At 40.6% G+C, this 15,399-nt stretch overlaps 1 protein-coding gene across 1 annotated transcript in view; it reads right to left on the bottom strand.

The window, feature by feature from the left end:
* Positions 1–232: 232 nt before the first annotated feature.
* LOC130906700 (F-BAR and double SH3 domains protein 2-like) overlaps positions 233–15,399 on the bottom strand; it is a 39,025-nt gene continuing 23,858 nt past the window's right edge. Inside the window, exons 11-19 of the mRNA XM_057821248.1 lie at positions 12,693–12,809; positions 8,950–9,048; positions 5,312–5,464; positions 5,084–5,218; positions 4,938–5,021; positions 4,688–4,871; positions 3,674–4,078; positions 2,628–2,692; positions 233–2,521 (exon numbers count right to left, since the gene is read on the bottom strand). Of these exons, the coding sequence (XP_057677231.1) occupies positions 2,438–2,521; positions 2,628–2,692; positions 3,674–4,078; positions 4,688–4,871; positions 4,938–5,021; positions 5,084–5,218; positions 5,312–5,464; positions 8,950–9,048; positions 12,693–12,809 (1,326 nt within the window). The 3' untranslated portion in view covers positions 233–2,437. The remainder of the gene's footprint in view (positions 2,522–2,627; positions 2,693–3,673; positions 4,079–4,687; positions 4,872–4,937; positions 5,022–5,083; positions 5,219–5,311; positions 5,465–8,949; positions 9,049–12,692; positions 12,810–15,399) is intronic.

Below are 15,399 nucleotides of genomic sequence, written 5' to 3'. Positions count from 1 at the left end.
GGGAATCCAACTCCGGTCCTCAAGAGCCCTGTCCAGCTTGTTTTCCATGTCTCCCTCCTTTAACACACCTGACTCAAATAATCAGGATTGTTATCAGGCTCCTGCAAAGCTTGCTGATGAGCTGATCATTTGATTCAGGTGTGTGAGGACCAGAGTTGGATACCCCTGCAATGGACGGTTTAATCAAGAATGCACGTGAACCCTGCAGTCAAACAAAAGTAAACCAACGAAGCACGATTGAAGCTATTCTTTATTTCACATTTATTTGTACACAATAAATACTGTTAAACATCCACTTGTGTAAATATGACACTCGGCAGGAACAGCAGCGCTAACGTGAACACAACTGAACCAAACATGGAAAAAGTAGCGCGTTAACATCTCTAAAACAGGGAAAAGACACTTTTCTCTTTTTTCCTTATTTCAATACAAGACTGTAAATGCAAACTTCAAAAATAAGTTTGATGTCATTCAGATCTCAATGAGATCAATGAGAAAACAGCAACGTGGCTGACAGATACCTTTTTCTTTTACTAACCACGTAGATCGAGTGGAACTAAATCCATTTTTTTTAATCCTACTGTCTGAAAAGTAAATTAAAAGAATAAAACTGCTAATACTTTGTAAAGATATCCATCTCCAAGCCCTCTGTAAACTATTTCAAACGAAAATAGGATCTCTATAAGACACTAGGGTGGCTATTTAAGGCTAAATAACATAGTATAACGAAGTATTCATACCAATACAGCTGGTATACAAAATAGGTAAAATGCGGACAATCAAAATACTGACAAAAAAGAAGGCAAAAAAAGTGCTTCATTGTGTGACACACACTATACATTTTACATCAGGATCACGCCCTCCTTTCCATACAGAGACCCTGCAAATTCACCCCATCAGAGCCCTAAACTGAGGATTCGGCATTTTTCCGCCTTTCTCTTACGGTTCTGATTTTAATTTTGAAAAAAAACCTGCCTGGTCAAATTTGCCACTGGTTTACCAAAGGTGGAAAATAAACGGGTTGACTTTGTCACTCCCATTCCATGAAGGTGCTTTTTTTTTTTTTTTTTTTTTTTTTTAAATACAGGAAAGTGTTACGGGTAAGCGATGTGGGAAAGCTAGCTTTTGCAAGGTGTGGGGAAAACTGCCATCGACTTCATTCACAATCCATTCATACTGACTTCATCAATGTCATTTTGCAATTGCCATTTTTAAATTACAGCAAGATGAAAAAAGGTGGGAAATTGTTCAAAAATTTAACAAAGGTCACTTTTTATAGACAGAGTAGAAACTGAAAGGGAGAAAAATTTTTTGCTTTTAGTCCCGCCTCTGGTTTTAGCACGGATTATTCCTTAGGTCGAATTTATACCCCCCATTTTGGTTACAGTGTATGTGCCGTTTATATACGATGGGAACAAATGGAAGGAAAAAATGCGGGCCATTACATACTGGTTCTAAATATACAAAATGGACGACAGGATCAGTTCTGCCTCTGTTACGGCACTGATACTACATGCAAAAGGTGGCTACTATTATGTCGATACAGCCTGTCTGTTACGGCTCTAAGCTGCTTACTGAAATCTTGACACTTGTTGAGGTTTTTTGTTTTGTTTTTGCTTTTAACAGAAAAGGTCAGATGTTAGGTTAACTCTTGATGCCTGATTTTACATTCAACAAACATGCACCAAAAATCATTGAGGAATCAATAAATACATGAATATTATATGTTAAAAACATAATTGAAAACTCATAAATCAAAATATGAAAAAATAAAAATCATATGAAGTAGAAAAATTAAGTAAAAAAAAAAAAAACTGTATAGTTTTGTAAGTAGGTTTTTTGAAAATATAAATAACCTTAATTTTTTTTAATGAACTATTAATTCGAAAATTAAAGTTTTTAAATTTTCTACATTTACTTTTCTTATTTTTGTTTTTATGATTTCATTTTAGGATTTTCTAATTCTTAGCTGACTTTTTCAAAGTCATTTTCTATATTTAGTTTTTTTCTTTTTTTTTTAATTAATACTATTTTAAGTACTTATGTATTCCTCCAATACTTAATGTATATTTGTTAAATGTAAATCAAGAGGTTGAAGGTAGCGTAGAAAAAAATTACATTTCTCTCCCTGGGGTGGAAAAAATAGAGGGAAGTGTTCCATTTTTTTCCAGAATATTCTTCCTCCCCACATCATTGCCACTTTTCCCTTATTTTAGTGTTTGAGTTGGGGGGCCAGGACCAGCCTCGCAGCCCCCACTCCCTAAACCAATGTGACATCACGATACAGACCCTGTTCGGTCGTCGACCGGTTTCCTCACACAGAAAGAAAGCATTTTGTAATCAGAATGGTACACTGTGAGAAAGGCACGTTTGTTTGTTCTTCCGGCAAAAGCATTGGCCGTGTGAGGCGTCCTATAGGGGGCGCTCAGTCTCCACTTCACACCAGCGTGATTTCCACCTCCTCTCGCCGTTTCACCTGCCCTCGGGGGTGCTGCTTGGGCGGCGGCGGAGCAGCTCGGACCTGGATGGGGAAAAGAAAAATCTCCTGTTAGAAACTGCAAAATAACAATTGTGTTGTAGTCGTTAGCATCTGTTGGAATTTAAGGGGCTTCAAGGTCGTTACTTACAGGTCGGATGGTGCCTGATCCGCTGTCTGGGTATTTGGGAGGTTGTGGTGAGCCTTGCCCCGGACCTAAAAAGACCCAAATCCACATTTCATCCAGTCCATTTGAGCATTTTAGTTTCTAAGGCAGTAATTTAATTCAGTGGCTTCCATTGACGGCAGTGGACGTACAATTCATTTTGACTGGGAGGTTTGAGGGCAGGTTTATTCACCCATTTCACTCCCAGTCAAAACTGATTGGATGTCTCGTGCCGTCAATGATACAAAACATTAGCATTCAGAGCCAGTCCCCCTGTCCCCTCCCAGATTGAATGAATTTGAAATCTATCGTTGTCGTTAGCAGGCAAGGAGTAAATACTAAATAGTCTCGTATCTATTCATTTTTCAAAACTTTTTTTAGCATATTTTTTAATTAATTAAATACAGTAAATATTCTTTTGTTTATTGTCATAAATTATAAAAAAGCTTAAGGAAAAATGATTTAAACATTCTCTACATTCATTTAAAATGTTAATTTAAAAAGCATTTTTCAAAATGTGACTAATGTTACTTATTATTTATCAAAATTTTATTGGGGGCTATAACCAAGGAGTAATTCTATTTTTATTAACATTATTTATGATAAAAATTATATACTATACATAATCGTAATTAAGACCTGTCATGCACATAAGTGTACATCACATTTTGCGTAATGTAGGCAACACATTTTCTATATAAGTGGCCATAACCAGAGTGTATTTCTGTTTTTATTATTTTTAATTTTATTAATGTAAAATGTTATTCATAAAAAATATACAAAAATAATCATTAATAAATGATGAAAATATCATCATTATAATTGAGACTTGGCATCCACATATGTGGACATCACCTTTTGGGTCGTGTAGACCAAACCTATAAACCAAATGTTAATACTGTGGCCTACATGACCCAAAATGTGATCTCCACATATGGTGGTACTTGGTTTTTATGAGGCAAAGTTTTTAAATTACAAAATATAGTCATTTGCCCTATATGGGGGTTAAACATTCACCCAGTAAACCTTACTGTGAAAGGGGCTCTTGTGCGGTGTGCCCGGCGGCGGCCGGTGGTGCCCATTGTGGTAGGCTGGGGGCCGTCCGACCGGCGAAGCGGTAGCGCTGCATGGGCTCGAGTGGGGCGAAGACGACGCAGTGGGCGTCTGCAGTGGGCTGCTGTGGAGCGGCCCCGAATGGAAAGGGCTGCGAGGAGAGCGTTCGTACTGGGCCGGCGTGCCGTTCTCGCCCGCGCCGCCGGCCAGGTCCTCCACCAGGACGGCGGGGAAGACGCCGACCACACCGTTGAACTCGCCCTCCCAGAAGCCGTCGTCCTCGTGAGTCTCCCGGCTCAGAATGCGGATGATGGCGCCCTCGGGGAAGGAGAGCTCGTCATCTGTCTGGCCGGCGTAGTCGTACAGGGCTTTGGCGAACGACACTGCAGAATTAAGCGGGATGTCGACATAAGATTAGCCTGCCCCCTTCACTCAGTCGTAGCTAGTGACGTTGCTAGATATCCAATCCACTTTAAGAGAGTGGCGAATGAACTTTCGTCAAAATGGATTGGACGTCTAGTGCCATCAATGGCAATGAAACATTAAAGTAAATACAGCATAGAAAAAATATTTTCAAAATCCAACAAAACACGGAATGCATAAAAAAAAAAAAACTCACAAATGAGGGTCTTTTTACTGGTATACAAGGGATATAGCGCAATGCTATGCTAATTGTCGTGAGTTGTTTGATGGCCTTTTCAGTTAAAAACTTGTTAGCAGGTTTTCAGCAACAAAAGAATGTGTTTTTTATTTTTATGTACAGACGGCCTACGTGTAATCTTTATTGTGCGTTTAGTTTTACAGTTAAGCATCAGCATTGGACTCCTTTTTCAAATTATAGTCAGGCTGCATTTCAACCATGTTTGATTAAGTACAGTATGACACGACTGAAACCTTTTTTTTGAAACCTTTTTTTTTTTTTTTTTTTAAATCTACGATTTTGATTTTAAAACCACCCAGGCCCAGAGTATGTAGCTATGAGTACATCTTACCGCTGGCGTCTCCGTTGACCGAGCCAGTGGGGAGCTCTGTTTCAGGTTCGGTGGAGTTGCTAGAGGAGTGTGAGCGTGCATCCAATGCTGCCAGAGATTGCAGCATGCTCAGCAGGCTATTGGAGGACGGCAACTGCAGGTACTTCTCAGGGACGTAGCCAACTTGGCCGCTGCGGTTTTTGGCCTGGGGAGGAACACGTTCAAAATTTAGAAAATTGGGGTTAGAGCAGAAGTGACAAACGGACCTCACCTTCACCCAGTCCTCCATGTCGCCATCATCGATGACCTCCAAGATTTCCTGCTCCTCGATGGTCAGCTCATCCGGTTGAGAGGCCTGAAGACAAAATCCCCTGATTGAAATTTTGGAACTCTCCGAGTTAAAATCAAAGTTCCTACCTTGTAGGAGTAAAGAACTTTGCAGGTGAGTGGGTAGTTCTTCAACGTGCTGGATGGGCTCGAGCTGCTGTCATCCAATACCTCGCCACTGTCCTCCATCTCCTCATCCTCCTCGCGCTCCAGGTCGGCAGTTCCCTTCCGGAGAGAGATATTGAGCAACCGGTTACAATAGGTGATAACTCATTTACTGCTTTTGCTGATGAGTTAGGGGTGAGTGGGGGTCCTTACGGAAAGCGATGAATCGTGTCCACTGAGGTTGTTCCAGCGCTCGTTCTCCAGCTCCTCCATCACCTGGTTCATGGCGCTCTTCAGCCACGTTTCAACGCTGACGCCCGCCTCTCTCAGCAGGTCCAGGCGGGCCTCAGCCTTTGCCTTGACCGTCTAGCAAAGCAGCACAAAGACACATTTCAGCTTGGTGTATTTTGCTTTGTATTTTTCTACAATAGTGAAGCCTAAGAGGAAATCTGATGATAACCATAGAGTGCACCCATTTTCACTACACATGACATGTTAGTCAATCTATCCCTAAAAACCACCACTAGATGACCGTACTGTAAGGACTATACGATATGTCAAGCATTTTTTAAATTTCATAACTTCTTTTACAGCTTTATGACTGTTCATAATGTTAAAACGTTACTTATAAACATTGCTCGTGAAGTGAATATACAGTCATGTGAAAAAATGAGGAAACCCCATTAAATATTCAGTTCTTTATTAAGAAATGTTCACATATCAATGTCTGATCTTGTTTTTCTTTACCTCTGGAAAAGAAAGATTTAATTGCAGAGAAACAACAAAAATTAACATTGTTATACTCATTAAACCAAATTATTAACAAAAATGCCTATTCTAACTGAGGAGAAAGTTGGGACACCCTACCACCTAATAGCTAGTGTTACCACCTTTGGCTGAAATAACTTCAGTGAGACGCTTTTTGTAACCATCTACCAGTCTTTGACATTGGTCTGAAGAAAGTTTGCCCCACAGTTTCAACAGTGACAGACTGTTGAAGTGAGAGAAAACAGCTAGGTGAGATCGAAGGAGCTGTCTGAGGCCTTCACAAAGAAGATTGTAGACGCTTCTGAGTCTGGTAAGGGATTTCAAAAGAATATAAAATCAGCCATTCCACTGTCAGGAAAATAGTCTACAAGTGGAGGACATTTAAAACAACTGCCAACATGCCCAGGTCTTGCCGTCCAAGCAAGTTCACTCCGAGAGCAGACCGCTAGATGCTAAAAACCCTAAAATGTCATCATGGGACCTACAGCAGGCTCTTGCCACTGTTGATGTGAAAGTGCATGCCTCTACAATCGGAAAGAGACTTTAACCTTCATACTGGGCCGGTGTGCAAGGAGGAAACCTTTGCCCTCCAAGAAGAACATGAAGGCCAGACTGATATTTGCCAGAGTGAATGTAGACAAAGACCAGGACTTCTGGAATAATGTTCTTTGAACAGATGAATCTAAAATTGAATTATTTGGACACCAGAACAGAAGACGTGTTTGGTGTAAACCCAATACAGCATTCCAGGAAAAGAACCTTACACCAACTGTGAAGCATGGAGGTGGAAGTGTCATGATTTGGGGATGCATTGCTTCAGCAGGGCCTAGTCAGTTCACCATCATAGAATCCACCATGAATTCTACCTTGAATCCATCGTGTGTCAGAGGGTGTTTGAGGAAAACATGAGATCATGTGTGACAAAATTAAAGCTGAAGCGAAACTGGACCCTGCAACGTGACAATGACCCAAAACACACCAGTAAATCCACTAAGGACTGCCTGAAAAGGAAGAAATGAGTCCTGGAATTGTCGAGTCAAAACCCAGATCTTAATCCCACTGAGATGAAACGGGCTACACATGCAAGAAACCCCTCAAACATCTCGCTGTTGAGAGTATTCTGCGTTGAGGAGTGGGGCAAACTTTCTTCAGACCGATGTCAAAGACTGGTAGATGGCTACAAAAAGCTATTAGGTGGTAGGGTGTCCTAACTTTTTCCTCAGTTAGATTATGCATTTTTGTTGATAAATTTGGTTTAATGAGTGGAGCAATGTTAATTTTTGTTATTAACCTGCGATTAGATCACTATCTTTTGTGAACATATGTGAACATTTCTTAATAAAGAACTGAATATTAACCCTTTAACACCTAAGCCTATTTTGGCCGAATTTGCATGCATTTGATGTTGCCTTTATATTTCAAAGAAAAAATTGTTTACAATGGCCAAATTGGGTCCCTTTTTTCAGGACACCTTGAACTTCATGTCTAAACTGTTGTTTTCTTCACTGACCAATTATAATCCACATTTTGGACCCAAAAAGACAAAAAAAATCCCAAAATCTTTTTTCAAAATTTGTAAAGTTGGCGTCCCATTGACAACCAAACATGCTCGACCAACCGTTTTGACATTCAATAGAAAAAAATAAGATTAAATAGTTTTATGTTTGACAATTCAACACAAACAGCAGGTATGGTCATAGGCGTTTTTGGCCTTTACACATACTATGGTCAAAACAGGCTATATAGTGTGCAAAATAGTGAGAAAAAAATGTGTATATATCATCTAACACAAAAAGGGTTTGGAAGATATCTCTTTGTGAAGTTAGGTGTTGTACCCATCACCTTATCAAAAGTATATACGTACATGCAATCAAGCTTCTCGCACACACATCTACATAAAAATTGAAAAGATTATAGTGAAGAAAAAATATATATAACATTGAAAAAAAGTATTTTAAAAAATATTGACAAGTAGTTCAATTTCTTGGATTTTTCAGGCATGCGACCCAATAAAAGTTTTTTTTTTTTTTGCGCACTCAATAAAGCTTCTTCTTGAACAGGTCACGGAGCTGCGTCACACACAACGTCACACAGCCTACTCTTTAGCGCGCTGCTGTCACTTCTACTCGCCGAGACGCCGATTCATCAGAGGAAAACAACGACAAATACGTCTCATCTTCTTCCTTCAGTTGATGAAATAATGCATTAGCTTGTGCTAAATGTAGTTTTAGATTCATTCTGCACGTTTCAAAGTCGCTCGCTCAAACCAACCGGTGTTGTGCATTTTTCGGCACGTCACCGGCCGCTGCTTGCTTCGCATGCGCTCCCTTTCAATAGTTGGCGCCTCGCTCGGAAATTTATTAAAAATGATCACATTCGGTTCGTCCTTCCTGACATCACAACGACTCTTGGGATAAGTAGTATTTTGTGCAGCTTTCGCTTTTGAAAAAGGACAAGAAATGATGACAATGTGGAGATGGATACATGGTCCATGCAGCGTTTTAATGTATATTTATGAGTGCAATAAAACTATAAAATTCAAATGACATTATCTCCCGTTTTTCTTAGCCGATTGACTTCAAATAAAAACTGGTGTGGACATCAACTTCCGCACTTTCAAACGAGACCAACCAGCAGCACGTGGGTGATGTAATTACAGCGTGACGAAGCTTCAAAGACGATATGCTTAAACGCGTCGCTGCCGACACGTTCGGTGTTAAAGGGTTAAATGGGGTGTCCTAATCTATTCACATGACTGTAGATGTGCAATCCATTTTGACTGGGAAGGATGAACAAACGAATTTAAAAATGGATTGGACGTTTAGCGCTGTCAATGGCAGCCAATGAGTTAAGAGAGTGCATACTAAAGAGTTAATTAATTATTATCATAATTATTATTATTAATTAATTTAATTAAAAAATAAATCGCCAAGAAAAGTATGTCGACCTATTCCAGTGTCAAATAATTGCTTAGGTAATATTTCGTGTTTTTCTTCCAGAGTGTTATTGAACTCTCCACCGCTAGATGGCGCTTTGGCAACACCTGATTGACTGGTGCTGAACCACACTTCGCACCCAGTTACCTCCGCCCTTCGCAGATTCTCCCTCGCCACCTCCATCTTGGCCTCCAGCTCTCCGCCGTTCTGCTCCGAGCTCTCCTGAGCCCCAAATTCCTCCAGGACCTGCGGCCGCACATATGACAAAATGAACTAAAAACAGCTATTACACCATCATGCTTGTTCACAACAGTGTGACTCATTTCCTGGTTACTGAACACACATTGATACTGGTGTTCCGGGAGAAAAAAAAATTCTGGATGAAGTCAACAATCACTTGCTCTGACCTTTAAAGTGACGCTAGGACTGTAAAGTCCGATCACGCTCCTTTTGTGTTGATACTATGGGCTGCATTTCCCCATCTGTGTGTTATCACCCTGACCTCAGTTGTTATTCTATTTTAAGCCCTTTTTATTTCAGTAGCTGCCATGGAGAGTGAATGATCATGTGTCAGTGCCACTAATAGCGATAGATGTCTAAACCATTTTGACTGGGAGGGGCGAATGAACGAACATTCATTCGCCTCTCCCAGTTGAAATGGATTGGACATCTATTGCCATACGCCTTCCCGTAGGCGACCGACTCAGGCAGAGCGTTGTGGTGGCATTAACTGTGATAAACTCATACACACGCTGCGTTCTAACGCCGGTGTAATCAGGACGAACGTTTTAGTGCATACAAGCAGGCAGGAGTGTCTCAAGAGGGATTTGGTCGAGGATTCAAGGTATTTATTATCTAAAGTAGCACTATGCATGCACTTTGAAACATGAAAAAAGTGAAATAAATGGAAACAATTATCATAGCTTGAGCTTAAAATATTTACATAAAATGATTGATAACTGTCGATTTTTTGCTTTTAACCAAGAATCTAGAACTGTTTTATGTTCATAGGTTTTAAAATTCCGGGATTTACGCATTTATTTACAAGAATTTCCAACTTAAAAAACTCTTTGTACCTAAATAACATTTGGATAATTATTCATGTTTAATTGGGAATAATGTATTTGTTTCTATAAAACAAGTTATTTGTTTACTTGGTTTAGTGGGACGGGCTTGTGACGTACGATATATTGGGCAGCGAGAGCCTTTTTGGACGAGTGAGTCAGCATGGGCCATGAAGGAGGAAGCATTGAGCCCAGTTAAATTTTTTAAGTACATTCTCTTCATCTCTACCTCTTTTTCTAGCGATCTCATTTGCTCTTTTTTGTTTGAACTAGTCCTTCTTAAAAAATTTGCATATTGTGATAAACGTCATTATTTTCTCTGTAATGTACTGATAAACATTAGACTTTCATATATTTTAGATTCATTACACACAACTGAAGTACTTCAAGCCTTATATTGTTTTAATATTGGTGATTTTGGCAAAAAAGTGAAGAAAAAACAAAAATCTAAAAAAATTAGCTTATTTCATCCGACCAATACAAAAAAAGTGTTTTTTAATACAAAAAAAGTCAACCTTCAATTAATTATATCAGCTACGCACTCAATCCTTTTCCAGAAATGACTGCTTCAATGCGGCTTGGCATGGAGGCAATCAGCCTGTGGCATTGTTGAGGTGTTATGCAGGCCCAGGATGCTTCGATAGCGGCCTTAAGCTCATCCACAGTGTTGGGTCTGGTGTCTCTCAACTTCCTCTTCACAATATCCCACAGATTCTCTATGGGGTTCAGGTCAGGAGAGCTGGCAGGCCAATTGAGCAAAGTAATGCCATGGTCAGTAAACCATTTACCAGTGGTTTTGGCACTGTGAGCAGGTGCCAGGTCGTGCTGAAAAATGAAATCTTCATCTCCATAAAGCTTTTCAGCAGATGGAAGCATGAAGTGCTCCAAAATCTCCTGATAGCTAGCTGCCCTTGATAAAACACAGTAGACTAACACCAGCAGCTGACATGGCACCGCAGACCATCACTGACTTTGGGTACTTGAAACTGGACTTCAGGCATTTTGGCATTTCCTTCTCCCCAAGTCTTCCTCCAAACTATGGCACCTTGTTTTCCGAATGACATACAAAATTTGCTCTCATCTGAAAAAAGTACTTTGGACCACAACAGTCCAGTGCTGCTTCTCTGTAGCCCAGGTCAGGCGCTTCTGCCGCTGTTTCAGGTTCAAAAGTGGCTTGACCTGGGGAATGCGGCACCTGTAGCCCATTTCCAGCACACGCCTGTGCACGGTGGCTCTGGATGTTTCTACTCCAGACTTAGTTCACTGTTTCAGCAGGTCCCCCAAGGTCTGGAATCGGCCCTTCTCCGCAATCTTTCTCAGGGTGCGGTCACCTCTTCTGGTTGTGCAGCGTTTCCTGCCAAATTTTTTCCTTCCCACAGACTTCCCACTGAGGTGCCTTGATACAGCACTCTGGGAACAGCCTATTCGCTCAGAAATTTCTTTCTGTGTCTTAGCCTCTTGCTTGAGGGTGTCAATGATGGCCTTCTGGGCAGCAGTCAGGTCGGCAGTCTTGCACATGATTGCGGTTTTGAGTAACGAACCAGGCTGGGAGTTTTTAAAAGCCTCAGGAATCTTTCGCAGGGGTTTTGAGTTAATTTGTTGATTCAGATGATTAGGTTAGTCGCTTCTTTAGAGTACCTTTTCATGATATGCTAATTTTTGGAGATAGGGATTTTTGTTTTTTCTTGACTTTTTTGCCAAAATCATCAATATTAAAACAATAAACGGCTTGAACTACTTCAGATGTGTGTAATTAACCTAAAATACATTAAAGTCTAATGTTTATCAGTACATTACAAAAAATAATGAACTTTATCACAATATGCAAATTTTTTGGGAAGGACCAGTATTTTGGATGTCAAGCCGTTATTTTTGTTGTATTAAAGAAAGAACGTGTAAGGAGCGGCGTGAGAGTGTTTCTTCCCCGCTGTCTCGCGGGTACGAGGGAGAAGGAAGAGGATAGCGACAGATTGAAGGGGCTTTCGTTGTGGATCCTACAGCCGCGATGTTAGATTTTGTATCAATACACAATGGCGTAAATATAAATTCAAATAATCGGGTAATTTTCTGCCAACTGCCCATTTTTTGGGCAAATAACTAGCCATTTAGACATTTCTGCATCCATAGACAAAAAAAAAAAAATTATTGATTTGATTTGATGGAACATTTCAATCTAAAAATGACGAGGGCCAGAAAGCCAGCAAGACGTGGTGAAGAAATTGTGCCATCGGAATTCAACCTAAATAAGTTGTGATTGTATATAGAAAAATGCTAAATTTGTTTTTGTTGAGTAAAATTAAGATGATTCTGCATGCTTTTCTCGAGTATTAAGTTTCTGATGTCAAAATTGAGTGACGTATTAGCTGTTGAAAACCCTGTCAAAATTGCACCAAAATAAAAAAATTACGTCGCTATTTCTGGTAAAACCTTTAAAAACTGTTAAATACTCCTATTGATTCTGAAAATATAGGTGGTTATCTCTGCTTTTTGGATTTTTGTGCATCTAGGGTAAAATCTGAGACGTTTATAGCCATTTTTAAGTTTTGTTATACTTTTATAAATATAATCACTCAGGATTTTATTAGGGAACGACTTTGAATTTTTTTATGCCGCTGCTCGTGGAGACTCTTATTTGCCTAAGGGAGGTGCCTGTTTTGGTTTAAGCTAGCGGCTTTGGTTTTGAAAATATTTGAATTTTTAAGAATAGGCCCCCCTATGGATCGGCCCCGAGCCCCGTGTCCCATCAACTGATAGTGAAGTCTATGTGCCATCAATGGCAGCCAATAAGTTAACTGGGCCTAGTACAAAACTGTACAGTGGGCTCACCCGTTGTGTGTGGATGATACTCTTGTACTCTCGAGCCACGCGGCTGGCCCACTTGCGGGCCTCCTTATCCAGGCTGTGCTCCTCTGCTGTGCCACTCTCTCTTAGCAGATGTGTCACCTGGGATAAAAACAAAAAGGCTTTTATAAGAAAAATTGTAATAATGGTATCATTGAAAATTTGGCTATAAAACTGTTCAATATAATAATCGGATAAAATGATGTGCGATCATGTGCTTAAGTGGAATGCCGCACACGCAATCGAATTATAAATTCTAAAAGCGTCCAAAGCATACTTTTTGTAAATAAACTGCTGTATGAATGAAAATGTGTGGAGTGGAGCACTCAAAGAACAGATTTCCACCTAAGCAGCTAAATTCAAAGAATCACCCTATTCCTGGACATTTTCTCTTCTTGTAATACGTATTATCTGCCAAGCAAGTTTCAGTCAATTAGGCTAATCAGTTATCAAGTTGTTGCAATATAACTTTTCTGACCTTTTAACTTACCCCAAAATTTAATCACCTGTTCAGTTCATATTACAAACATATTCTGCAAATTTGATAATAATCCCTTTATTCGTTCTCGAGTTATCTTGAATACATATATCTGACCTCTTTGATGTTGACCTTCAGCCTCATTATCCCCAAAATGTAATCACCTCTACCATCTCATATAACAAATATAGTACTGTAAAGCCGTAACTCATTCACCGCTATATACAGTGATAGCTGTCCAATTGCCATCAACGGCAGCCAATGAGTTAATGCACATTTAAAAATGAACTGCATTGAATAAACTGAGTTAGTTCAAGAGTTAACTAGCTAACTTCTCCAGCGTTAGTAAAAACATTTGTTTTTGTTGACAGTTTTTTTTTTTGTAAGGGTGACAAATGTCTCGCGACGGGGGGAAAAAAAACCTAGACAGATGAGGGATGGTGACAAAAGAAGAACGCTGGTGTGGCGCAACAGCTCTCCACATTCCTTCCAGGGAACATGACGTCAGCGTGATGAAAATAGTGGGCTGGTTATTGACGTGCCAAGCAGTTGTTTGCCGTCATTTTAACAGGGAGGGACCGCCACGATCCACCTCATCATCAAGTTTGTAAATGTTTAAATGCGCACAAAAACCCGTATTAAGATGTTTGGACATGACAGCATTAGTATGTGTGTGCGGGGTAGGTCAGTGCACTCTGATGAGGCCCGCTCACAAAGGTTCCTTTTCACACACGGGCTGTTCACAGGGACCGGCCCACCTCCCGTCCCTCCCTCCAGCTTTCGCCTCTTTTTACCGGATCCCTCCGTCTGGCCAAAGCGGCGCGGCTAAGGGAGGGGAAGGGTGGGCGGGGTTTTTGTGTCCACCGTTAATGTTTTCTTTAGGAACAGGCGGCCGCTTGTTGGGACGGCCAACGAAAACAACGGCGCCGTTTGCAGCTCGGACAAATTGTGCAGTGTTTGCTGAGGGCAGAGCGCCACCGGGGGAGGACTACGTGCGCTTGTATGTGACATAAATGAAGATACGTTGAATCAAAGCACGCGGGCCGCGTACAGGAAGCCATTGCTGAAGTCGAATTGCTGGGAGGACGACACGCTTTTTGCCAGGAACAAACGAATTATAACTGTTGTCCACCTGAGAACTGAACCATTTCAACATTAACAGTAGAACTGAAACGATTACTCGAAGGATTCGAGTAACTCGATTTTAAAAATTGATCGACTAATCTTCTCCACCTTGAGGAATAGTTTAATTTTGCCAGCTCTAAGCATGACATTTTGCCCGGACTACTTTTAATGCGGCACAATGCGCTGACGTCACGTGCGTACAGGAAGAAGAGAGAGGCGGCGGATATATTTGATTTCAACCACGCATGAATATAGAGGTAACGACGAAGAAGCCGACGAAAGCGAAGAGAAAGGCACCGAGAAAAAGCAGAAATGTCAAAAGTGTTGGAGCATTTCAAGCTGGAGACCAAGGCAAACACTGTTTCATGTATTCACTGTAAGACAGCGCTTGCATAACACTACACCTGCCCGGCGCCGGCTACCCGCAGCTAGGAGTGGAAACCTCTTCGTACTTCACGATCCGATACACGATACAAAGCTCACGATAACGATGATCTGACGATATGGTGATACAACAATTATCAACACATTGGTCAGGAAATCATTCTAGGATATCCTACAAACAACTAATAAACAGAAAAACAAGCTTCTGCTGTGAATTGGAATGAGTCTATCACTAGTAGACGTCCAATCCATTTGAACTGGGAGGGTGGCAGCGAATGAACATTCGTTCATTTGCTGCCATCCCACGTTCATTCGCTGCCATCCCTCCCTCTTCAAACGGATTGAACGTCTATGGCCGTCAGTGGCAGCCAACGTCAGGCAATGAGGTAATTTTGGGTCATTTACAGTGGGGCAAATAAGTATTTAGTCAACCACCAATTGTGCAAGTTCTCCAACTTGAAAAGATTAGAGAGGCCTGTAATTGTCCACATGGGTAAACCTCAACCATGAGAGACAGAATGTGGTAAAAAAAAAAAAACAGAAAATCACATTGTTTGATTTTTAAAGATTTCCAAATTAGAGTGGAAAATAAGTATTTCGTCACCTAAAAACAAGCGAGATTTTTGGCTGTCAAAGACTTCACTCGTTACCTGTATTCATGGCACCTGTTTTAACTCATTATCGGTATAAAAGTCATCTGTCCAC

This window comes from Corythoichthys intestinalis, chromosome 18 (genome assembly GCF_030265065.1).
Source record: "Corythoichthys intestinalis isolate RoL2023-P3 chromosome 18, ASM3026506v1, whole genome shotgun sequence".
Classification (NCBI taxonomy): domain Eukaryota; kingdom Metazoa; phylum Chordata; class Actinopteri; order Syngnathiformes; family Syngnathidae; genus Corythoichthys; species Corythoichthys intestinalis.
This window is presented reverse-complemented; position numbering and strand designations above follow the sequence as displayed.